The 25,972-nt window shown below is 42.1% G+C and overlaps 1 protein-coding gene across 1 annotated transcript; it reads right to left on the bottom strand.

The window, feature by feature from the left end:
* Positions 1 to 465: 465 nt before the first annotated feature.
* On the bottom strand, positions 466 to 19,028 carry PGK1 (phosphoglycerate kinase 1). Its single transcript, XM_025882114.2, has 11 exons — positions 18,856 to 19,028; positions 13,092 to 13,142; positions 10,253 to 10,408; positions 9,997 to 10,141; positions 7,753 to 7,856; positions 6,992 to 7,111; positions 3,677 to 3,791; positions 3,246 to 3,425; positions 1,649 to 1,826; positions 1,273 to 1,371; positions 466 to 941 (listed from the first exon to the last, which is right to left on the bottom strand). The coding sequence occupies exons 1-11, from the start codon at positions 18,918 to 18,920 to the stop codon at positions 901 to 903; spliced, it is 1,254 nt and encodes a 417-aa protein (XP_025737899.1). The 5' UTR covers positions 18,921 to 19,028; the 3' UTR covers positions 466 to 900.
* Positions 19,029 to 25,972: the final 6,944 nt, after the last annotated feature.

The following is a 25,972-nucleotide window of genomic DNA, read 5'->3' as shown; positions in this document are numbered from 1 at the left end:
AACACAGCTCAGCTGTGACTAGTATTTATAATCACAATGTAGACTACTATCTAATCTCAAACTATACTGGGTGAATGAAGGGGAAGTATATGTGGAACAGAGGCTGTAAGAGAGCTCAATCTTCCCATGTATGAAATTAATATATAGCTTTTTATAAAAATCAAGAAATTAAAAGTATAAGCATGTTACTTAGAAACATGGAGGTAAATACCCACAAAAGCTAAGAGGTAAAAAGCAGTCATCTCTAGGCAATGGGTATCACAAATGGGAGGACTAGGCTGAAGCCTCTATTTTGTTGTTCTAACCCTTAACTTTTTAAACTATGGTCATGTTTAATAGAGATAAAATTTAATTTACCTAATCTCCCTGACCAATACTGCCCCATTTCTTGCATTCAGAATGTAGCATTTGACCCCTTCCTCAAGACTCTGTTCTCACCCTAACAAAGTATGACAGAAGAAAATCCCAGTTTCAATGGATACTTTTATTTAATAGATCACCAACTTTGCCTCCCTACCTATAATTGGAATTTCATCTTATTTCCATGCTGAGTAGTGAAACGATGACAAAGCTAATCAGAATAAGCTACATCAAAAAGAGAAGCTTAACACAGCTCATTTTCTTTTTAACAGGCAAAATATAAATATATGCACTCTAGAATGCACAATGGTTTAGTCACTAAGAAATTCAAATGGGATCTCGAAGAATGTAGGCAAATCCAGGGTGCAGTAAAGAGGAGCAGAGATGCTGTGCAACTGTTTAATGGTTCCTGGTGCTGCATCTCTTGGCCACTAGCTGAATCTTGACATGGGGGAAGATTTTAGCTATTGCCAAGTAGAGATGCGGCAAGTGCTAAGTTGACTTAGGGGCTGTGCACAGGAACCAAAAGGCAGGAAAGTACTAAACACTGCTGAGAGCATCCACCCCAGGAAGGACTTTACCTGTTTTTGAGAGAGCACACACACACAGACAGCATTACTATAAGACCCACTAAGCCAGCTATGCCTCCTATCTTCCCAGTAACATGTCTGCTCTTCCTGAGGACATAAAGGACCAAGAGTTGGGTAACTTCATTTTGGGTCCCAGTTCTGCCCCTCCCCACCCAAAATGGATGCCAGGAGCGTTATTTGAACTTTCTCCATTTGTACTGCCCAGGTAATAATGAACACTAATGACAACACCACGTACTATCTCCACTCCATTCTACCCACCTGTCACTGCATAACCCCCAACCCTGCCCCCAAGAAGTCGACTAAAAGGGAAGAATCTCACCTTCCAGGAGCTCTAAACTGGCACCACCCCCAGTGCTCACATGGCTGACTTTATCCTCTGTGTTCCATTTGGCACAGCAAGTGGCAGTGTCTCCACCACCTGTTGAATGAAAGCCAAGTTAAAAGGAAAGAAAATAAATAAATAAAAAGGATTGGCACCAAACTAAGGCACCATGCTCTTAAGCCCAAAAGGTAGATGATGAACCCCCCAACTCCATCTCATTAAGAGGGTCCTCCATGAACTGTATACCCGTTCAGCTCTCAAGATTCAAACGGCACCAAGAAACCTAGGAGAAGTTAATCATTTCCCTTCAACTTTCCTCTGATCAGAATTCTGCCAGACTACACTGGCATTAACTTTGTAAAGGACCCTTTACCTATGATGGTGATGCAGCCCCTGGCAGTGGCTTTCACCACCTCATCCATGAGGGCTTTGGTTCCTTGGGCGAAAGCTTCCCATTCAAATACGCCCACAGGTCCATTCCACACGATCTGCTTAGCCCGAGCAACTGCCTCAGCATACTTCTTGCTGCTCTCAGGACCACAGTCCAAGCCCTAAGGGGCGGAGTTAAAAAAGAAGATGAGCTACCAAGAGAAGCTACTTAGAAAGGAGCAAACACCACCTCCACCAAGACCTGAACTCAAGGTTGAACACTAGAGTTTCTTGTAGAACCAAAAGATACCCTTCAGTCTTGAAAATTATAAACCTGCTCATGCCCTTTATGAAAGATCAAATAGAAGGGAAAACTTCAGGTTATTTGATAAAAACATTCGTAATCACACTATTTATGACTGTGAAGAAGTGAATCAGTAGTTTTCAACGAGGGTCAATTCTATCCCTCCCCAGGGGTCCTGTAGCAATGTCTGGGGATATTTTGGTTGTCACAACTTGGGGAAGGGGGTCAGGTTCTACTGACATCTAGCAGGTAGAAGTCAGGGATGCTGCTCAACATCCTGCCATGTGCAAGACAGCTCCCCACGACAAAAACTACCTGAGATGTCAACAGTGCCAGGTTGAGAAACAATGATCTGGATTCAGTGGTTCTCAAACTTTGGCATGCATCGGAATCACCAGGAGGGCTTATTCTAGCAAAAAAAAAAAAAAAAACTGCTGGCCCAACCCCCAAGTTTCTGATTCAGTAAGTCTGGGATAGAGCCCAGAAACTTGCATTTTTTAGTAAGTTCCAAAATGTTACTAATGCTGTTGTCCTTGGAACCACATTTTGAGGAACACTGAACTAAATGCCCACATGCTTAACAAGAGGAAAATAACTAAGCAAACTAGTATGTCAACATGATACAGTCTTATACAGCTATTAAAATGACAGTATTGGGGCGCCTGGGTGGCTCAGTTGTTAAGCGTCTGCCTTCGGCTCAGGTCATGGCCCCAGGGTCCTGGGATTGAGCCCCGCATCGCATCGGGCTCCCTGCTCAGCGGGAGGCCTGCTTCTCCCTCTCCCACTCCCCCTGCTTGTGTTCCCTCTCTCACTGTGTCTCTGTCCAATAAATAAAATATTTAAAAAATTATTTTAAAAAATGATATTATGTAGAGAACACTACAACCAAATATTTCATCTTTAATATACACATACATTTTCCCTGTTTATAAGCAGTACAATTCTACTATCTTAATGTTTCATGTAAGAGTTCTTTTACAAGTTTCTAGGTAACAACATAATCTAGAACAGCCCAAATCATGAAAGTACCTAGCACCAACCCCAGTACATAGTTAACTACTTACCAGTAAATGAACATAAAAAATGGTTTTGCCCCCACATTACTGATGAAGACAGCAATCGTGCTTTCCCCCCCCGAGATTCTCTCTTGAGGACCTCACTGCTACTTTTGGAGCCCTCTCCAACAAAGATCTCCTATAGAGATTCTTTTAAAAATGCTTGCTGGTTGGCTGAATGAATGAATGAAATCAAAATGTTTTTTTGTTCACTCCTACTACCACCCACCCAAGTGACTCACCATCCAGCCAGCAGGGATGCCAGAGGCCACAGTGGCTTGGCCAGTCTTGGCATTCTCATCAAACTTTTCAGCAGTGACAAAGTCAACAGGCAAGGTAATTTTCACACCATTCTTCTCAGCTTTGGACATTAGGTCTTTGACGATCTTGGCTCCCTCTTCATCAAATAGAGAAGTGCCAATCTATACACAGCAGCCAAGATAAAGATCAGCCTCTATACTAAGAACATGATTACCTCACAAAGCAGACAGGAATAAGATACAATACAGTATAAAGGAACAATTCCAAGACAAAAGAAAGCCAACTTTCCAAAGTAAGTAAAAATGGGAGTTTTGAGGGCTCATGTCAGAAGCTGGTTTTCTTTTTTAAATTTACATAACCTGCTATTTCTCATGGAGAACCACTTCACATCCACTTGACACTGGTTTCCTACCTCCATGTTGTTGAGCACCTTCAGGAAGGTAAAAGCCATTCCACCACCAATAATCATCTCATTGACTTTGTCCAGCATATTATTGATCAGCTGGATCTTGTCTGCAACTTTAGCTCTAGAAGGGAAAGCAAGAATCATCAACAAAAGAACAAACAGTGGACTAAGTAAGTAATATTACATACTGCCTGAGTTTCTGTATCAAGGCATAGGAACAGAGAAATGTCCCACAAGTGACCAAAGTATTGGCTAACTACTCTGGAAAACAGTATGGAAGTTCCTCAAAGTTAAAAACATAACTACCCTATGATCCAGCAACTGTACTCACTAGGCATTTACTCAAAATACACAGAAATACTGATTCGAAGGGGTACATGCACCCCGAGGTTTATAGCAGCATTATCAACAATAGCCAAATTATGCAAAGAGCCCACATGTCCATCAACTGATGAATGGATAAAGAAGTGTGGTACACACACACTGGAATATTACTCAGCCATAAAAAGAATGAAATCTTTCCATTTGCAACGATATGGATGGAGCTCGAAAGTATTATGCTAAGTTAAAGTCAGTCAGAGAAAGACAAATAGCACATGATTTCACTCAGATGTGGAATTCAAGAAACAAAACAGATGAACATAGGAGGAAAAGAGTCAAACCATAAAACAGACTCTTTATAACTATAGAGAACAAACTGAGGGTTGCTGGAGGGGAGGGATAAGGGGATGGGTTAAATGGGTGATGGGTATGAAGGAGGGCACTTGTTATGATGAGCACTGGGTGCTGTATATTAAGTGATGAATCACTAAATCCTACACCTGAAATTAATATTACACTGTATGTTAACACCTAGTTAACACTAGGTGGAATTTAAATAAAAACTTGGAAGGAAAAAAAAAGTACTGGCTAACTTTCCCCTATGTTTCTTCAACCCAAAAGGCCAATCTGTTTCTAAGAAAACCTCTTAAAGCTGTGTTTCTAGACCAAAAAGTACTTAGAAGACCTACTACTATCTAAAGAAACCATGAGACCCAAATACGTCTATTTTGCCCCTTCTCCCCACAAAAACCAGAGTCAAGACAGCCAATTATACCTGAGCAAGACTGCTAATTATGGGATCCCTGAACCCACTCAAAATTGTCCCAACCCAGGCCGCCTGGGTGGCATAGTCAGTTAAGCGTCCAACTCTCGGTTTTGGCTCCAGTCATGATCTCAAGGTCATGAGATCGAGTCCAGTGTCTCTCTCCCTCTCCCTCTTCCTCTTCCCCTCCTGCTTGTGCACACACTCACATGCTCTAATAAATAAATCTTAAAAAAAAAAAATGTGGGATGGATACTCTACAGCTCACATGCCCTGCTTCTTCAACAAATCAATGGAATGAAAATAGTAAGAAAAGGGAGACTATTACAGAATAGTAAATGCCTAACAACCAAATACAATGCAGAACTTCACTTGGATCCTTATGCGACAAAGCCAATTGTAAAAAGACATTTCTGAGATGACAAAGAACTTAATAGACTAGATATTAGAGGACAGGAACAAAATAGTTAAACTGTGTTAGGTGTAACATGGTGGCTATTTAAAAAGAAATCTCTTTATCAGTTATGAGATACATACAGAACTACTAAGTGAAATTATATGTCTAAAACTTGCTTAAAAGTACTGATAATATAATTGCTGAAGCCTGCAGGGTATTAGGTATACTGTTTTCTCAACTTCTTTACATGCTTCAGTGTTTCCACAATATTTTTTTTAATAAAATGTAAAATTTCAGGGCGCCTGGGTGGCTCAGTTGGTGAAGCATCTGCCCTCGGCTCAGGTCATGATCCCTGGTTCCTGGGATCAAGACCCACAACAGGCTCCCTGCTCAGCAGGGAGCCTGCTTCTCCTCTCCCTCTGCCTGCCTGTCGGCCTGCTTGTGATCTCTGTGTCAAATAGATGAGTAAAATTTTTTTTAAAAAATGTAAAATTTCCCCCAAAACTGTTAATGGCCTAACAAGACTACACTGGAAGAAAGGTGGCAAAAAAAGAACAAAAAAACCTCCACATCAACTTCCCCCCGAACAGCTGTTTCCAGCTGAGCCTAAACCTAATCATAACCACCAGGTGGTACTCACTCCCATACTCCAGATCCACAGAAGGATAGAAAACAAAAGCAGCTCAAATCCCAATCTCCAGAGAAGATGAGAGTCTGACCTTTATAACACGGTGCACAAGAGGGGCAATGCTTCTAGAATGCAGGTAACAATCTGTATCCACCTGAATTATTTTTAGGACCCTGAAACTGGGCTCATGAAGCCTGAAGAACTATGCTACCTGAAATTGACACCCAACTCCAGAGTCAGCTTTCAAAGGAAAATGCTGAGTATGTTCAATCCTTTGGCGGGGGGGGGGGGAACATGCTTATAGAAGGGTCAGTGGCCTTCAGCCATAAAGAGGGTGCTAGCTAGATAGCCATGCCAAGTGACAGGAAGTTCTCTTATCCGAGCAGTACTACGTCTCTGTCCCCACTCAAATTTATCTTCCTAGCCTCTTAACCTGCAATTCCGAATTTCTACCTCTAACTAAGCCATTAGAATATCATTATCCACATGGTACCTTTCCCTACAGGAAAAACTATAAAAAGGTATATATTCTGGAGAAATGAGCTCTAAATAATAAATTAAATACATGAGGAGATGTTCATAGTTATTCTTGCCAGACTGTATGTGAAAGGCTCAAGTGCTTCAAAAATTGTTATAGATGAGCACCTATGGTGAATCCTTCCCATTCTTCCCTCCAAGCAAGCTCCACTTGCTCCACTTGCTATCCTTGGCCCTGTTTTGTCCCAGGAGGCTGACCTTCATGGAGCCCATCAAGGGACTCCCTTGCCCTCTGGCCTCCAGTTGGGTTGCAGGCAATTGGGAGGGGGTGGGGGAAGGGGGAACATCAGTAAAATTGAAGGGAGATCAGAGTATATTTCTTTCCCTGGCTCCCTCCCTGCCAGACGCCTATCCCCATGTTCCTTGAACAAGGTTACAGTTTCTATCAGAGGGCCCTCTCCATACAACTACCCTCTCTGGATTCTGGTAACCATTCCTTCCCTTTGTCCCTTCAGGCCTAGGGAAGGTGTTTGCTGTTGCTAGCCCCAGATTACTATGTAGTACTTTCTGGGTGTCCCTTAACCCTACCCACACATTTGTAGATAGTCCCTTTATTAAATGCTCCTCATTTACCCAGTTTGATTATGCTTTCTGACCATAATTAACCACCCAAGTCATGGCCTACTACCAGGCACACACACTATTTAAAGCATGATCTTGAAGAGTTCTTCATACCCGCCCAGGATGGCCAGGAAGGGTCGCTCTGGGCATTCCAAGGCCTTGGCAAAGTAGTTCAGCTCCTTCTTCATCAAGAAACCTCCGGCCTTCTGTGGCAGACTGACTCCCACCATGGAGCTAGAAAAGACCAGAGACAATTTAAATTTTGGTCAATCCTTACCAATTTCCCCCCAATTCTAGAGGCCATCTCCTTATCACTGAAATACTTTCACTCCTGAGATTCCAGGAGACCACAGTTTTCATCCCTAAACTGCAACAAAAACAGGTACAAGATGAGCTTTTTGACTAATAGAACAGGGCCAAGAGGAACAAGTAAAAAGCAACAACCTTAAGTAGGATTTAAGATACCCAATTAACAGTCTTCAAGTCAAGGGTTTAACCAGAATAAACAATCAGCCACTTAGCTGATGACAAAAGGAGAAGGTTCCTCAATTTGCTTCCTAATGACAGCGTAAGATTCTGACCCTACGAAGTTAACAAAGGGAGGGCTCTACCTGAAATATCCTAAAAGCAACCTCTTCCTGAAGCATGACAAAAAGCTCCACAATTCTCAACATGTACTTTTATTTCCTCAAAAAAATAAGGACCAAGGATATTCAACAAGAACCATAGTCTAACTGGCAGCTCCAATTAGAGATAGAAGCTGAAAGGATGATGTTCTGTATAATACAGAAATCAACAACAACCCAGAACTTGGGCTGCCTGAGTAAACAGAGGAATATTGCTCCTAGCTCAACGTCAAAAAAGACTCTTAGTACCTGTGGGCTCGGTGAGCAGTGCCAAAAGCATCATTGACATAGACATCTCCTAGTTTGGAAAGTGAAGCTCGGAAGGCTTCTATTTTGGCTGGCTCAGCTTTAACCTGCAGGAAAAAGAAAAAAAAAAAAAAAAGGGAAAACCAACACAGAAAATGTTGATGGCTCCAAAGACAACTGTAAAAGCATTTCATACCAAGAGTCCTCTTGCATATCTCTAAAGACCCAGAGTTGGTAGGACAGCAATTTTCACAAATGGCAACAGGATCTATTTCTTCTTCCAAATATTCCAGGTCTTTTGGTCACTTCTACATTCTGCTCTCCATCTTGCCTCAAATTGCAAACTTAAGATTCCTGAACCATGGCTTAACCTCTAATCTCCCAAAGCTAATCACACCCCACTGACCTCTCCCCCAAATCCTAAGATAGGATTATCTTTTCCTGGAACACCTGGGTGGCTCAGTCGTTAAGCATCTGCCTTCAGCTCCGGTCATGATCTCAGGGTCCTGGGATTAAGCCCCATATCGGGCTCCCTGCTCAGCGGGGAGCCTGCTTCTCCCTCTGCCTGCCACTACCCCCTGCTTGTGCTGACAAATAAAAATCTTTAAAAAAGAAAGATTATCTTTTCCTTTCCTTAGCTGGACTCATATCCTCATTTTAACATATTTTCCTTACAAAAGTTAGGATTATACTTGACTCAAGCTTCTAGCCACCAAGGCTGTTCTGCAAAGGGAAAGAGGCCCTCACACACATTCTTCATGAAGCTGGAACAGAGAAGGCAGGTGGAAACATGACACAGCAAAGGCCCTCAGAAACATTTTATGTATATTAAAAGAGGGTATTCTATATAACCTTCGCAAGTTAGGTATCTAAGAAAACAAGAAATACACTTCTACAGAAAAGAAAAAGAAACAAAAGGTAGAAGTAAAACATTATGGCCTTGAAATATCAGCTCACTATCCAGGATTATCTATGGTTGCTCTTTTTAATTTTTGTTTTGGGTGTTTTTTTTCTATGGTCACTTTGGCATGACAACAGCAGAGTTGAGTAGTTCCAACAGAGACCACATACAGTTGTGACTATCTGGCCTACAAAACCTAAAATATTTATTGTCTGATCCTTTATAGAAAGTTTGTTGATCTAACGGACTGAGTTATATATAAAGCCCAGCAACAGCACTACCGCCTCGAACTTCAGTAAAATGACTGCCTTTCGGAGACTTAAATTTCTTTATAAAATGATGACAATACCTGCACTTCCTTATCTTACAGGGAATTCAAAACAATGCTTTACACTTTGTAAAAAAAAAAAAAAAAAAGTCTCAAATCCTAGGCAGTATCATCATGACCATCATTTACCCAAATACCATCAATTTTCCCCACATAGACCCTTTCTACCTGACTTAACGAAAATTACTTTTTCTGCTCACATAATTATTTTTAAGAAAATCCCAATTACATCACACTTAATTGAAATTTATGGTTTTAAGAGTACCAGGCTCAACCATTAAGGTAATTCCCCTTCGAAATAAGAATATTACTGTCCTTCCATTAACACACCAGGGTCTGTTCTGTTCCAGGCACACCTGGTATAGCATGGACACCCGCCCCCACCAATGCCTGTGAACGTCTGATCTCAGCACTCGGGAATCATAGCCTACCCTTCACTAGGGTTATCACACATGCTGTCAGAAAAAAAAAATCCTCACGTACCATGGGCCAAGTGGGTAACAAAGGAACAACTGCAAAGCATGTCCACTGAATACTCTTACACCCAAATGGTATCCACTTATTTTTCAAAGGTATTACAAAACAGAAGCCCAGAAGGGCTTCTGGGTGCTAGCCAATATTCTATTCCTTGACCTAGGTGGTGGTTACACAGGTGTGTGTGTGTACTCTGTGATAATTTATCAAGCCACGTATCTATCTGTACACACACACACACAATTTATATAAATGCATAGCTTTTATATAAATGCATAGCTCAAATATATTCATGCATATCCATGTATATTCATATATATTCATATATATATTAAAGATTATCATATATATTAAAATAACCTTTTGAATATTAACCTTTAATTCATATAAAATAACCTTTATATATGAATAAACTTTTATATATTTATTCTGTACTTCAATAAAAAGGCGTCTAATGACAAAATAAACATGAACTACCTCTTTCTTCAGTCTCTTATGGACTCAGTCCTCCTTACCCCAATAATGTCGCGGTCACAGGTCCTACCTTATTCCCAGAAGCATCTTTTCCCTTCCCTTCTTCCTCCACATGAAAGCGAAGGTTCTCCAGCAGGATGACAGACCCAGCAGCTGGGTTAGCACAAGCTTTCTCCACCTCTTGGCCCACACAGTCTTTTAAGAACAAAACATCCCTGGGGAGAGCAGGAGATGGAGATACTTGAGAAGTCTGAAAGAACCAGTAACAACATGCTTCACAACATCTCCTATCACGGAGTCCCCCAGCTTCAGAGTCTGGCACTTACTTGCCCAGCAGAGACTTAAGTTCTATAGCAACTGGCTCCAAAGAGTACTTTTCAGGCATGGGGACACCATCAGGCCGGCCCAGGTGGCTCATAAGAACAACTGACTTAGCTCCATTGTCCAAGCAGAATTTGATGCTTGGGATGGCAGCCTTGATTCTGTAACCGAAAAGAGAGAGCAGGTAGATCAAGGTTACTCCTAGGAATTAGTGGAACAATTTTATTTATGGCCTTGTGAACTATAAAGCCCATTTTCTTCTCTAAATTCCTTCAAATTTACTGTTGGCAATTCAGTGATGGTCCTCAGGTTCAGGGGAAGAAGTCGATTATGATGCCAACCATCCACCGAGGATTATTCAATCTGATCATGTTTTGCCCCTTATGCAGAAAAGAGCTACCATGTCAGGACTGAAGCTATCTTTAGAAGGACTTGCTTGCAAGGTTGGCCCTTGGCCAGTGTCTGGGAACCTGGCTTCCAAAGTGGTCTCTCAATTCTCTGACAGACATTGACCATTCTAACTGACACTGCTCCTAGACTGTACAAACTAAGTGATTTATGCTCAACACCTGCTTTCCTCTAACAGTCTGGAATTTTGTTGGTTGCTAGGCAGAGGGTACCCATATGACCAGCTCCCAGTAAAAATCTTGGGAGCCAAATGTCTAATGGGCTTCTCTGTGCAAAAACAATGCATTCAACTACTGCAGTTTGGAGGGAGAGCACTGGAAGCCCCTGCATGGATTTCTCCAGATTTTAGGTGTCTTTTCCCCTTGCTGATCTTGTCATGCATCCTTTCACTGTAATAATAAACTTTAGTAGGGAGAACTATATGCTACGTCCTGTCCTTTGAGTCCTTCTAGTGAATCATTAAGTATATGTAGGTGTCTTGGGGACCCCTGAAACAGCCCTCTTATGTGACTGAGGAAGAAATCTAGAATTCCCAAATCTTTGACACTGTTAAAGGAAATTTAGGAAAAACTTAAAAATATGTGGTAACTTTTTTGCACCCATTCTAGATCCTAAGGCACATTTTCTGGTAGGAAAAAATATACTATATAGAACATAGTTTAAATAATGTCATATCATCCTCATTATAGTTTAACCAAAAAAATTATTAAACTTCCTTTAAACATGTCAAATTTTTGTTATAAACTTGATACTAACTTTCCATTTTTTCCAGTCTTTAAGAAAAGAAAACCATTCATTTATTCAACAAATATTTATTGAATGCTTCTTATGCCAGGTACCTTTCCAGATTCTGAGTATACAACAGTAAATAAAACAGTCTCTGCTCCCATGAAGTGAAATTCTAATGGAGGGAAAGACAAACAATAAACATATGTGTGTACACATATAAATATAGGTATGTGTGTGCGTGTGTGTGTCTGTTATCAGGTGGTAATAAGAGCTATGGAAAAAATAAAGGTAGAGAGACAAGAATGACTGAGGAATAGTGGTGAAGGGGATTTTACATAGGGTGGCCAGTCTGATAAGGTGACATTTCAGCAGACAATGGAATAATAAAAAACCAAGTTATGTTTCTAAAATATCTTATGCTATTTGACATATATAAAAACTCACTAACACCAAATAAAGAAGAAACCTTCATTAGGTACAAAGTTTGCCCAAAGAAACCAAATTATTCTTCAGAGCTATCCCTTATCGGCAAGTTCTATTATTTCTAATGCTTCCTTTTGTTAAATCCATGGATTTCTGAAAATGGAAAGAATGTACTCAGACCTGCTTCTCTGCTTTTAATTCATAGAACACCTTTGAAGGCCTATTTCCAATTTTTTCTGTGTGCTGCAGAAAATAATGAAAATCAAGAAGGGTCAGAGCTGCCTTGTACAAAACACAGACCTTCCACTATGGTATAGCAGGGATGTACTTGGTAAAATGCCAGACTCTACCCTGGGGCCAATATCTGAAAATGTTCTGGGTCTAGACCTGCACTGTCCAATAAGGGAGCCATTACCTACATATGCCTCTTAAATGCTAGAAATTGACTAGTGCAGATTGTGATGTGCTGTGTTAAAATACATGCTGGACCTTGAAGATTTAATACCAAAAAAGTTAAATGTCCCTTTAATTTTTTTATTGATTACATATTGAAATGATTATTTTGGACTTACTGGATTAAATAAAATATATTACTTAAAATTAAGTCCACCCAGTTCTTTTACCTTTTTAATGTAGCAAATAGAAAATTTTAAATTACATGTGGCTCATATTATATTCCTATTAGACAACACTGCTCTAGATCATTGGAAAGCACAGCTTTCCAGCTCAAACCCCTCAACTGAAATTTAAAATTAAACCTTCTTTACAATCTTGTCAAAAGCAAGAGTATTCTACCACTTAAAATTTCTGCTTCTGATTTTGGAGACAAGATATTTAGAACAGCCTAAACTGACTGAAAATATTACCTCTGACATCTTTTCCCTTACATCAAAATTCTCAAAAACTTATTTTATGGGGGCCATACTGAAGAGGGGCTTGTAAAAATACTTATAAGCTTAAAATTACCAGTATTAAAAAATTCTCTTGCACAGTTCTTCATTTTGCAAGGGAAGCCAAGTAACCTTCAGCTTTGATGTTCTTTAAAAATGTGTAACCCCAAATTCTTCAAATTTTCAAAAAATGAGATTAAAAAAATCACTTTAAGATGGCTTTTTTCACTTTCCTCATTCTCGTTAAGAAAGCAGACCAGATAGTGGGTTTGTGGAAAGCCAAGACTATATGGCTTAAGTTACCACACAATTCTACACGAAGAAAGGAAAACCATTTCATCCTATATACCCACACACATCTTAAACCAAACTCAAGGTTTAGCAGAGACCTTACCTCTGGTTGTTTGTTATCTGGTTGTTCTTCATAGGAACATTGAAGTCCACTCTAAAAAAGAAACAAAGTTTCAGATTCCCTCAAAGATTAGGAGAGGCACTTTTAGGGAACCAGTTAAATAACGCAGGAATTCAAATCCACCTTAAAAACAATCAGTGGTATTAGAAGTCAAGATAGTGGTTAGCCTTGGGGAGGAGGAGGGAAGGAGGAGGGACTGGGATAGGACACCAGAGGGTGTTTCTGGGGTTAGTCTGTATTTCTTGACCTGGGTGATTACACAAATGTGTTCAGTTTCGTGATAATTCTTTGAGCTTTTGATTTACTTTAGAAGAGAAATTTTTTAAAAATAAAAAACAAACCTAACTGACATCACAGGAACTAGCCCTGAAGACCTGGTACGCTTGGGGCACCTGGGTGGCTCAGTCGTTGAGCTTCTGCCTTCGGCTCAGGTCATGATCCCAGGGGTCCTGGGATCGAGCCCCGCCTAGGGCTCCTTGCTCAGCGGGAAGCCTCTTCTCCCTCTCCCACTCCCCCTGCTTGTGTTCCCTCTTTCACTGTCAAAAAATATATAAAATCTTAAAAAAAAAAAAAAAAAGACCTGGGAAGCTAAAACCAGTTCCATCTATAAAGATTTTTATGTGGACCTAGCATGACAGTATCTAGTAATAATGGCGGCTGGCTGGATAAGGGGTAATTAAGGAACACATCTTGATTCTGATTCCTTTGATATTATTTCTGGGTCCTAGGGAAGCTAACTAACATCACTCAAAGAAAAAAAATGACTGGAAGAAAGAACACATCAGATTATCATTCTTTCCAGAGAAAGCCTGGGGCCTCGTGACCAGAAAAAACCCAGTGTCCAAGACCAAGTTCACACAGTACTCTTCAAGCAAAACACAGACAATAAAAATAAGATAGCTTCTTTCATAAAACATGAGAGGGGAGGGCGGAACATGTGATCCTGCCTACCTGACAAACAGGCAATTAGAAGAGGAGTGATCAGGATGGCACAACCAAATAATTTATTGCAGTCTCTTTCTCACCCAACTGATTACTGCTTTACCATCTTTTAAGAACCAGTAATTCCTTCCCCCTTCTGAACTCCCTGCAACCTCAGCCTACTTCAATCTGACTGCAAACAACAATGTGTGACAGCTAGGTGTTAGGGCTAAGTGCTGCCTGCCAAGATCCCGTTTAAACACTTTCTCATCTGCAGAATGCGGATGATAGTATCTACGTCAGTTACTGTTGAGAATTAAATGAGTGAGTGTTATTTGTCAAGGGCTTAGTACCTGTACACAGTAAGTGCCATACAAATGGCAGCTATTATGATATAATGTTAATGCTTCTCCAAAATGTTTGTTATTTGTGTTTTAGAAGGCATCGACCTGCCTTTTAAAACACAATCGACCATTACAAAAACAGCTAGCACAGTCACATGCTAAGGGACTAAGGGAAGATAGGACCTAGTCGAGAAGACTGCTGCCATGCTCCAGGCCTATCAGACAATTACAAAATCCTCAGACCTATTAGGACCAACTTCCTATATCCCCTAGGACTATACTCCAACCTAGTTCATTGAAGAGCAGCCTTTCCAAAGGTGGGTTGAGGGAATCATTCTATATTCAAACATTTTAAAAGTCTTCAAAAATAAAAGCAGTATGCCTCTGAAGAAATACAATCTACTCAGTTTCAGGCTGACTCTGATTCTAAGCATCTTCTCTAAATATCCTAACAAGGCCCCTGCCAGCCTTCAAGTACATTCTGAAGAGCACAGAGTACCCCATTACCTGTGTCATTTTTCCCTCCTGCGACCTCCCAGAAAGGCCCAGGTCAAAAGGGCTAATGGCAACAGGCTGAGCACAAGCCACCCTTTTTCAGTGCTCCCTACTCCCAAGCCCTCACAGGGAGGAAATTCTTTGGGGAGAAAAACTCAAGAATCTGTGTCATCTATCCAAGCTGCCATGACATAGCTTGCCGATGAGAATTGGACTTCTCTCTTCTCTTAGCTTGTGCTTTACCTCCCTTCATCACCTCCTACCCTCTCAGCAACAGCTCTGCTTTTAGCTTCTCCTTTGAGGACTTTGCCACAGAAACTGTCTTGCCTACACATTCCACTTCTTCCATTCTAAGTTAAAATCTGCACCCCTTCCTTTTCCACTTCCCTGAAACACTGGTGAGCTCAGCTTCAGGCATAAACTCAGATTTCACTACACAGCTATCAGAATGGCTGAAATAAAAAATAATGACAACACCAAATGCTGGTGAAGATGCAAAAAAACTGATCACTTACACTGCTGGTAGGAATGTAAAATAGCGTGCCTGCTTTGGAAACCAGTCTGGGAATTCAGCATATGATCCAGTGATTTCACTCCTGGGTGTTTACCCAAGAGAAATGACAGCATAAATGTCCATATCAAGACTTGTGCATGAATATTCAATGTTCACAGCAGCTTTCTTTGTAATAGCCCCAAACTGGAAACAAACCAGATGTCCATCAATGGGTGAATGGCTAAACAAACTGCGCAACATCCATACCATGAAGTACTACTCAGCAATATAAAGAATGGACTACTGATACATGCAACAACTTGGATAAATCTCGAGGGCATTAAGCTGAGTGGGGGGGGGGGAAGCCAATCGCAAAAGGTTATATACTGTGATTCCACTTATGTAACATTTTTGAAATGACAAAATTTTAGGGGCAGGAAACAGATCAGTAGTTACCAGGGGTTGGAATGGAGGGAGTTGGGGGGGCATGACTCTGCAGAGGTAGAAAGAGAAAGGTCTTGGTGGTGATCAAACAAGTTTTGTAACTTGTGGTGGGAATTACACAGCTCTATCTATACATGTGATAAGATAGCACAGAACTATAAGCTTTATCCCAATGTCAACTTCCTACTTTTGATATTGTACTCTAGATGTATCCATTGGGGGAAACTGGGTGAACAAAGACCTCTGCACTATCTTTGCAACCTCCTTAATTTTGTAAGATGTATCCTTTGGGGGAAACTGGGTGAACAAACTTCCCTGTACTAACTTTGCAACCTCCTGTGAATCTATAATTATTTCAAAATAAAATGTTAAAATATTTAGTTAGAATAAGAGTATCAAGTCTCTGTCACCTGAAATCTCAGGGGTCCAGGCCCAGTCCCATTAAAAGCTCTCAAAAGTACCATGCCCACCCTTGTGTCACTGCCCCTGACTGCAAGATTGGGGTATTCTGGGTGTCTTAAAGACTTTTTCTCGGCTCAGTTTTTCCTCTCCATTTCTTTTTCCACTACATCAGAGCTGTTGCTTAACAAGTCAGAACAGGTTAGAGAAAAGCAGTGAGGTTTAAAACAAAAGAGGGGTGGAGGGAGCAAGCAAAGAGGGAAGTGCTTCACAAGTCACCAAAGGAGTAAGACTGGCAATCTGTGCGGGGAAGAAAAGAAATGACATTGCAGAAATAGGCCGGAAGCTTACTCAAAAGGCGGTAAAGTCAACTGGAATCTGGGGGGGGGGGGGGGGGGCGGGGAATGGAGGTGGAACCTGGTAATTACCCAGTCAGAGGTTTCTGGCTATCTAAAGTTCCCTCAACAATTCAAAGCAGGAGCCAGAAGACTCGGCTAACATCAACATCAGAGACATCAAGACATCAGAGTTCTCTTTTGCAGGACAAAGAGAGGAGGCAAGTGAAGCAGCCACTACTCAGAGGCCCCATTTCTGAAACACTGCCAGCCAGTAACCACCACGTAAAGGCATTGAAAAAAAAATTTGAGCTGACAAGGCATAGCTGCTTAGGCTCTTCCAAAAAGTCCTACAAAATGTGACGCTGTTCAAGAGATACATTAATAATCAGGGAACAAAGTAACTCCCTGTCCCCAGGCGAAGTAAGTAGAATTTATCCAGATTAGTTGGGGGGGGGGAGAATACTGATCTCAACCTTCAGCAGACAAAAGTCTTTTTTTTTTTTTTTTTTTTTTTACAAAAGTCTTTTTTAGCCCATCCTTGTTTACAATGTTGAGTATTTAGAGGATCTGGTTGGCAGCCAAAGACCCAAAATCTAGTCCTAGCTCTGCCACCAATTTGCTAGTTCAGTGACCTTGGATAGGTAATTTTCCATCAGCAAAACAGGACTGGCCAATCATTTCAAGGCTCAAAGTTAATCTGTGTTAAATGAAACTTTGAGCCCTTGGACAGTAAGTAATTTCATGTTTAAGTCCAGAGGGAGAAAAGATAAGCACTTCAAGTCCCGCTCCCAGCCAGCCCAGTTAATTCCTCAAACCAGTTTCCAGAAGATAAAGCAAGACTGCAACTGCAGGAAGGTGACCAGCATGATGTCCCACCCCTGGGCTTTGAGCTGGTGTTACCTATCTGGAAAGGTCAGCCTTGAGCCCTGGGAGGAAATAATTAAAAAACCTAAAATCTAGTTACATGCCAATGTCTACCTGGCCTGTTTTTCATATAACCTATCCCCTCTCTTAAGATCACCTGAGGGGTAGAAAGGGCCCTCTTCTAATACTAGGATGGCTTTGATTCCTACTTTCTCCAGATTGCAAATGCCTAGGTCATTTGGGAAAATGTGGACACCAAGTGTTTCTCATGGCCATAAGCTACTGAGTTCTTCTATTTCCACGACAAAGCAGAGAAGGCCACGTGCAAACAGTGCCCATAATGAAATTAGAGAAAAGGGTAGAGCTGCATTAACTTTTACGGTGCCCAGAGTTCTGAAATTCAGAGGACTGCACAAGGCTATCAATGCAAGCCCTGTGACCCGGAAAATGCACCACCCTTGGATGCACAACCTATCAAGGTATAGCAACAGTCAATCCATCAGTTACATACCTAACTGTCCTGCACTTTGCTCCTGGCTTGCAAATATACCACACCTTACCAAAAGGATAAATGTAAAAGCTCCATACACCATACTACTAATTTTGGCATATAAGGGAGAAGCCACGTGGGTAAGTGACCAGGGATCCACATGTGCAGAGTAAAAGACCCCAAAGTGCATGGGTAGCCATTCTCACGTCCAACATCCTGCTTCTCTTGCCATCTGTGAGGTGAGGCTGGAGAACGGCAAGAATGAGCACCCACACCCTGCTCTACCATTACCCAGTATGTGTCACAATTCTGATGTAAACCCCATGGCCTGTAGCCCAACGGTGTCGCGCAGAGGCCTGTTACATAAGCTCTGCAGGGCCTCCTTCAGTGTGCCCCACCCGTCCTCACCCGCCCATCCCCAATGTTTTAGGGGGTTCTACTCCTGGACATCTAAATCAACATCTTCTGGGAAAATTTCCCTTTTGTGCAGGGACCTTTGAAATCTGTGCCTTTTCTCATTTATCTGGGATGACCTAGGGCGGTGGGGGAAGGGAAACTAACCAAATGACCTTTCAAGGTCCCTTCTTTGGGGCCTAGGGATTTGCAGGCTAAGCATTAGGTCCCACCCCGCCTGCTGGGAGCTGGAGGCGACGGAACTGCATTCCAGGAACAGGAAGCGGGCAAAGGGGGTCCCGGAATTGAGCCCGTCCTCGGTGGATCCACCTCCAAAGGGCAAAAACGGCTCCCTTTCTGGGCTGAGGCCAGCGAGGTCAGAAACCGTAAAACTGGGGCAAAGCCTCGGCCGCAGTGGTGGGAAGCCTCACTCTGCAGGCCTAGAACCCACGGGGCCGAGCCGGACTAAAAGCATTTCTGGGCAGGGGAGGAAGCAAGCTGGCTCCGGCCGAAGAGGCTGTGGCCAAGCCCTTGAGAAGGAGCACGAGGAGATGTGTAGAATTACCTCATGATGACCCGCTTCCCCTTCACGTCCAGCTTGTCCAGAGTCAGCTTGTTAGAAAGTGACATCTTGGCAATACAAGGGACACGAGGCAGAGCTGAAACAGCAGAGAAGAACGCAGCCGACCTGCACTCCAGTCGCGTGCGGAATGCCGACCTCGGCTCCGGCCACGCGGCCCCGCCTACCACCCCGCCCCTTCCCCGGCGCGCGGCTCCCAGCAGCCGCTATTGGCCGCGGCCGAAAGGCGCTAGCACCCTGCCATTGCTTCGAGGCGCTGTCTGTCTGCGAGGCCACTGGTGGGACGTGCGGTTTTCATTTGTCACGTCCGGCACGCAGCGAGCCGCCGTAGACCTTTGTGACTTGAGGGTGGGGGCAGGAGGCGGGGCCGCGGAGTGGGCAGGGGGAGGGGAAGGGAACTGGGTGGCACCTCCGGGCGGACGAGGGCGAGGGAGAGGCCCCAGGCCTCCGCCCCTGTGCCGCGCGGCGGCCCTGAGCCGCTGCAGCGCGGGGCAACTCCACTGCAGCCAGAGGAGGAGCGCCGCCCCCCACCCCAGGGAATTCTTGGCAGCCCTCCCGGGATGGATGCAAATGGCAGTTCCCTTCGGAAAGCTAATCGGGTTTCCTGGCTCCCCAAAATGGAATTCTAAGTAAGGCTGCTAATTGGCCTTGATAACTGAGATCTCTCAGAATTCGGGAAAGGCCCAGGTCCCCCCAGCACCCCCTTTTTAATAATAAAAAGTGCGATGTAATTGTTCTGGTTTTGACACAATTAATGCTAATTGCAAACAAATAGCATTTTTCGTATATTAACTAATAATGGTCCCCAAACTCGGAAGTAGGTATTGCCTTCCTCTTTTTACAGATGAAGTAAATGATGCAGAAAGAGGTTTAGTGGGTTGCGTAGGGATTCAGACCTTGTAAGTGGTGGATTCAAACCTAGGCAGGCCAGATATAGAGTCGATACATATAATTATACTGTATTACAGACACCTTTGCCAGGAAATGGGTACTCCATGCCCCCACATGTTTGCAGAGCTGGCTGGAATTGTAAGCAGAATTAGGGATCCCCGGGAAAAGAAAGACCAGATATAGGGATGCCTACAGACCAGTCCTAGGACCCAGAGGGAGTCCCGCAGGACCAACCAAGAAGGTCCTTGGCTTTGCTCAGGATAGAAATCGAACTGAAAGCAGTTGATCGAACATAGCAGATACAGACGAAACATCCGGAAGACTTGAAAAGGAAAGAAGCATGTCTTGTCTTTGTTTGGAGCCTGTGGGTTTTTATTGAGGGTGACTGCCTGGTGTATGTGTCCCCTCAGGCATCCAGGAACGGGTTAGAACAAAGACCAGGTGTTATTCCTTAGAGCCAGGGGTACTTAGCATCAAGATGTCTGGCGCCAGTGGTCTGTAATATGCATGTGATAGCTTCTTCCTTTCACTCTCACCTGATCCTTCTTCAGATGTTATCTATTCTAGAGAAATCATTAACTCCTTGTCTCTCACAAGGAGGACATACTCTATTTGCATTACAAGGCATGTGTAAAGTGGGGTGGAGGTGCAGGGCCTAGCAAGAATAGAAGCAGGAGAAGGAACAAAAGCAGATTTTTACAGAGTCCTTCAGTTTCCCTGTCTCAATAGCTTTCTTGTCATAAGAAAAATCATTTTAGGCCCCTGGCCATCTTGTGAAAGAACAGAAGAACAGCTACTATCAGGTCAAGAGATAACCTAATCATATCCAGGACAGTAAATCAATGGTAAAACTCCCAGTGCTGATTCAATAGTAAAGATTGACTTTGACATACATTCTTTTTTTTTTAATAGGCTGAAAAGATTTTATTTATATTTGGTTTTTTTATTATGTTCAGTTAGCCACTGTATAGTACATCAATAGTTTTTGATGTAGTGTTCAATGATTCATTAGTTACGTATAACACCCAGTGCTCATCACAACACGTACCCTCCTTAATACCCATCACCCTGTTACCCCGTCCCCACTGAAACCCTGTTTGCTTCCCGGGGTCTCTCATGGTTTGTCTCCCTCTCTGATTTCTCCCCCTTCAGATTTCCCTCCCTTCCCCTATGGTCCTCCGTGCTATTGCTTATGTTCCACATATGAGTGAACAGAGCTACCTTATGACCCAGCAATTGCACTACTAGGTATTTACCCCAAAGATACAGATGTAGTGAAAAGAAGGGGTACCTGCACCCCAATGTTCATAGCAGCAATATCCACAATAGCCAAACTGTGGAAGGAGCCAAGATGCCCTTCAACAGATGAATGGATCAAGAAGATGTGGTTCATATATACAATGGAATATTATTCAGCCATTGGAAAGGATGAATCCTACCATTTGCATCGACATGGGTGGAACCAGAGGGGATTATCCTAAGTGAAGTAAGTTAAGCAGAGGAAGACAATTATCATATAGTTTCACTCATATGTGGGATATACATTCTTGAATTATCTTCACAGGATCTAAATCCTTTTGAGCACTAGGATACTGACCAAGAAAAGCCAGAGAATTGATGATACTGACCCTTGCTGGCCCTCCTAACTTTGATTTGGACTCTGTCACCTTGAGATGACTTTTGCCCCCAATTCCATGCTGAATTCCCCATTGCAGAAGCCCCTTCATGAATTTGTATGAACCCTTAGCTTAAAACTTCCCCAGTTTTGCTGTTTGAGGAGACACTGCTTTGGGAAATATCCTGGTGTTCTCCTTTACTTGTGGCAAGTAAAACTCTTGTTTTTCCTATTCTTTGGCTTGGTTGTGTTTTTTGGCTCCACACCCACCAAGAGGCAAACCCAGTTTCAGGTAACAGAATGAAGTAATTTGACTCAGAAACATAAATGTTTTCCACAGAGGGCACTTAAGGTCCAGATAAAATGAAGTGTCACCAGCTAGACCCCAAGACCTAAACTACCCAAAGTGATCTACGCATTTAATGCAATCCCTATCAAAAGACCACCAGAGTTTTTCACAGAGCTAGAACAAATAATACTAAAATTTGTATGGATCCACAAAAGACCCCAAAGAGCCAAAGAAATCTTGAAAAAGAAAAGCAAAGCTGGAGGCATCACACAATTCCAGACTTCAAGCTATATGAGAATGCTGGAATGATCAAGACAGTATGGTACTGGCACAAAAACAAACACATGGGTGAAATGGAACAGAATAGAAAACCCAGAAATGGACCCACAAATGTATGGTCAACTAATCTTTGATGTAGCAGGAAAGATGATCCAGTGGAAAAAAAGACAGTCTCTTCAGCAAATGGTGTTGGGAAATCTGGACAACCATATGCAAAAGAATGAAACTGGACCTCTCTCTTACACCATACACAAAAATAAGTTCAAAATTGATGAAAGACCTAAATGTGAGACAGGAAACCATCAAAATCCTAGAGGAGAACACAGGCAGTAACCTCTTTGGCATCAGCCTTAGCAACTTCTTACTACACACATGGATGGAGCTAGAGTGTATTATTCTAAGCGAAATAAGTCAGTCAGAAAAAGACAAACACCATAGGATTTCACTCATATGTAGAATTTAAGAAACAAAACAGATGAACGTAAGGGAAAGCAAAAAGAGAGGGAAGTACACCATAAGAGACTCTTAACTATAGAGATCAAACCGAGGGTTGATTGAGGGGAGGTGGGCAAGGGATGGGCTCAATGGGTGATTGGTATTAAGGAGAACACTTGTGATGAGTGCTGAGTTTTATATGTAAGCGATGAATCACTGAATTCTACTCCTGAATCCAATATTACACTATATGTTAACAAGCTAGAATTAAAATAAAAATTTGAAAAAATAAAATAAAATCAAAGGTAAGGTAAGCAGGGACCAGATCCTTTGGGCCTTATATGTCATCACACACTGAAATAAAGTTAGACACCAATCTGAGCGGCCGTGCAGGGCTGCCCCGCAAGGGAGAGCTGAATCCTGCACAAAGCTTTTATTTTGTTTTTTATCAGAAAAGCAAGGACAGATGCCTCCAAGCATGGGAAAGAAGTAGAAGGGATGGCAAATTATCTTGAAACAGGCTTGCATTTTCCCCTAACACGTGGGCACACAGGGAGTCAGTCATGGGATAAGGGAGGAGTGGGATGTTTGGGCTGGCAATCGCCAGGTGCAGAAAGGGGAGACTGAGGGTCACATTCTTTCATAGCTCCTAACTTATGCCCTGCCCCTAGGGATCATGAGATCCTGCTCCTACTGGGCCATTGCGTTCAACAGCCCAGAACAGGAATGCTGTTGACATTTCAGCTGCTTCCACACTTACTCCTTAGGGTTTATAATATATTTTCTAGGAATAATTCCACACTTATAACCATAATAAAAAAGCAAATTTTATCTTAAGAACAATGAGAATCCATTTTTTTGAAGACACCCTTGCCCATTCAACAGCTATTTCCCAGCCACCATCTTCCTTCCTAACAGAAACCTGATTTGATTTTTGGGCCCAAGACAAGTACTCAGGGAAAGTAAGCTTATCTCACAGCCTCAGGGGATGAATCACGATTGACCTAAACTAAACATGGTAATCCCATTCCCCTTTGTCATGAATTGGTCTGGGAACGGGCATTTACTGAATTTAGGCAAATGATATATAAGAAGCCAGGGTGTTTGGTTGGTCCAGTGGTTAGAGAACATGACTCTTGACCACAGGGTTGTGAGTTCAGGCCCCATTTTGGGCAGTGGAGCCTATTTAAAAAAACAAAAGAAGTCAGCTAGCACTTTCTGGGAAGGACTTTGCTCTCTGATAAAAGAGCTGCTTATAGGAGCAAGGTTGTTTTTTGCCCTTACTCCCAACTTCTTGCTTGGGATGCTGTCCTATGAGAACATTATGTTTGCAGTTCATGGTAGTTTTAAAATATGTCCACAAATTATTAGATATTCATCCTTTCAAAAGGCAGAGTCCAATTCCCTGTCCTTGAATGTGGGCTATACTTACTGAGTCACTTCTGATGAACATGAAAGAGGACTTAAACTGCCTTTTGACCTCACTCTATGCTTTCTAATTGATTGAGTTCTTTCCAGCTTATCTTTTTTTTTTTGATGTAATGTTCAATGATTCGTTAGTTGTGTATAACACCCAGTGCTCATCACAACACATGCCTTCCTTAATGCCCATCATCCAGTTACCCCACCCATGACCCACCACCCTCTCTGCAACCCTCAGTTTGTTTCCCAGAGTCAAGAGTCTCTCATGGTTTGTCTCCCTCTCTGATTTCCTCCCATTCAGTTTTCCCTCCCTTCCCCTATGATCCTCTGCACTACTCCTTATGTTCCACAAATAAGTGAAATCATATGATAATTCACTTTCTCTGCTTGACTTATTTCACTTAGCATAATCCCCTCCAGTTCCATCCATGTTGATGCAAATGATAGGTATTGACCCTTTCTGATGGCTGAGTAATATTCCATTATATATATGAACCACATTTTCTTGATGGACATCTAGGCTCCTTCCACAGTTTGGCTATTGTGGACATTGCTGCTATGAACACTGGGGTGCATGTGCCCCTTCTTTTCATACATCTGTATCTTTGGGGTAAATACCCAGTAGTGCAATCTCTGGGTCATAGGGTACTCTATTTTTAACTTCTTGAGGAACTTACATACTGTATTCCAGAGTGGCTGCACCAGCTTGCATTCCCACCAACAGTGTAAGAGGGTTCCCCTTTCTCCATATCCTTGTCAACATTTGTTGTTCCCTGTCTTGTTAATTTTAGCCATTCTAACTGGTGTAAGGTGGTATCTCATTGTGGTTTTGATTTCTATTTCCCTGATGGCAAGTCATATGGAGCATTTTTTCATGTGTCTGTTGGCCATTTGTATGTCTTCCTTGGAGAAGTGTCTGTTCATGTTTTATGCCCATTTCTTGACTGGATTATTTTTTTGGGTGTTGAGTTTGAGAAGTTCTTTACAGATTTTGGATACTAGCCCTTTATTAGATATGTCATTTGCAAATATCTTCTCCCATTCTGTCAGTTGTCTTTGGTTTTGCTAACTATATCCTCTGCTGTGCAGAAGCTTTTTATCTTGATGAAGTCCCAAAAGTTCATTTTTCCTTTTGTTTCCCTTGCCTTTAAAGATGAGTCTTACGAGAAGTTGCTGTGGCTGAGGTCGAAGAGGTTACTGGCTGTGTTCTCCTCCAGGATTTTGATGGATTCCTGTCTCACATTTAGGTCTTTCATTCATTTTGAGTTTATCTTTGTGTATGGTGTAAAAGAATGGTCCAGTTTCACTCTTCTGCAAGTGGCTGTCCAATTTTCCCAGTGCCATTTATTGAAGAAACTGTCTTTTTTCCATTGGATATTCTTTCCTGCTTTGTTGAAGATTAGTTGACCATAGAGTTGAGGGTCCATTTATGGGCTCTTTATTCTGTCCCATTGATCTATGTGTCTATTTTTGTGCCAGTACCATGCTGTCTTACTGATCACAGCTTTGTAATATAGCTTGAGAAGAGGTCAAATTCTCCCTCTTTGCAGATGACATGATACTTTATATGGAAAACCCAAAAGACTCCACCTCAAAATTGCTAGAACTCATACAGCAATTCGAACAACGTGGCAGGATTCAAAATCAATGATCAGAAATCAGTTGCATTTCTATACACTAACAATGAGACAGAAGAAAAAGAAATTAAGGAATCGATCTCATTTACAATTGCACCAAAAACCATAAGATACCTAGGAATAAACCTAACCAAAGAGGTAAAAGATCTGTACTCTAGAAACTACAGAACCCTTAGGAAAGAAATTGAGGAAGACACAAAGAGATGGAAAAGCATTCTATGCTCATGGATTGGAAGAATAAACATTGTGAAAATGTCTATGCTGCCCAGAGCAATCTACACATTCAATGCAATCCCTATCAAAATACCATCAAAGCTGGTGCAGCCACTCTGGAAAACAGTATGAAGTTTCCTCAAAAAGTTGAAAATAGAGCTACCCTACGACCCAGCAATTGCACTACTGGGTATTTACCCCAAAGATACAAATGTAGTGATCCGAAGGGGCACATGCACCCCAATGTTTATAGCAGCAATGTCCACAATAGCCAAACTACGGAAAGAGCCTAGATGTCCATCAACAGATGAATGGATAAAG

This window comes from Callorhinus ursinus, unplaced genomic scaffold, assembly GCF_003265705.2.
Source record: "Callorhinus ursinus isolate GAN/ISIS: 27379988/994484 unplaced genomic scaffold, GSC_fseal_2.0 scaffold40, whole genome shotgun sequence".
NCBI lineage: Eukaryota > Metazoa > Chordata > Mammalia > Carnivora > Otariidae > Callorhinus > Callorhinus ursinus.
Note: the sequence above shows the minus strand (reverse complement) of the source record. Positions and strands in the feature narration are given on the sequence as shown.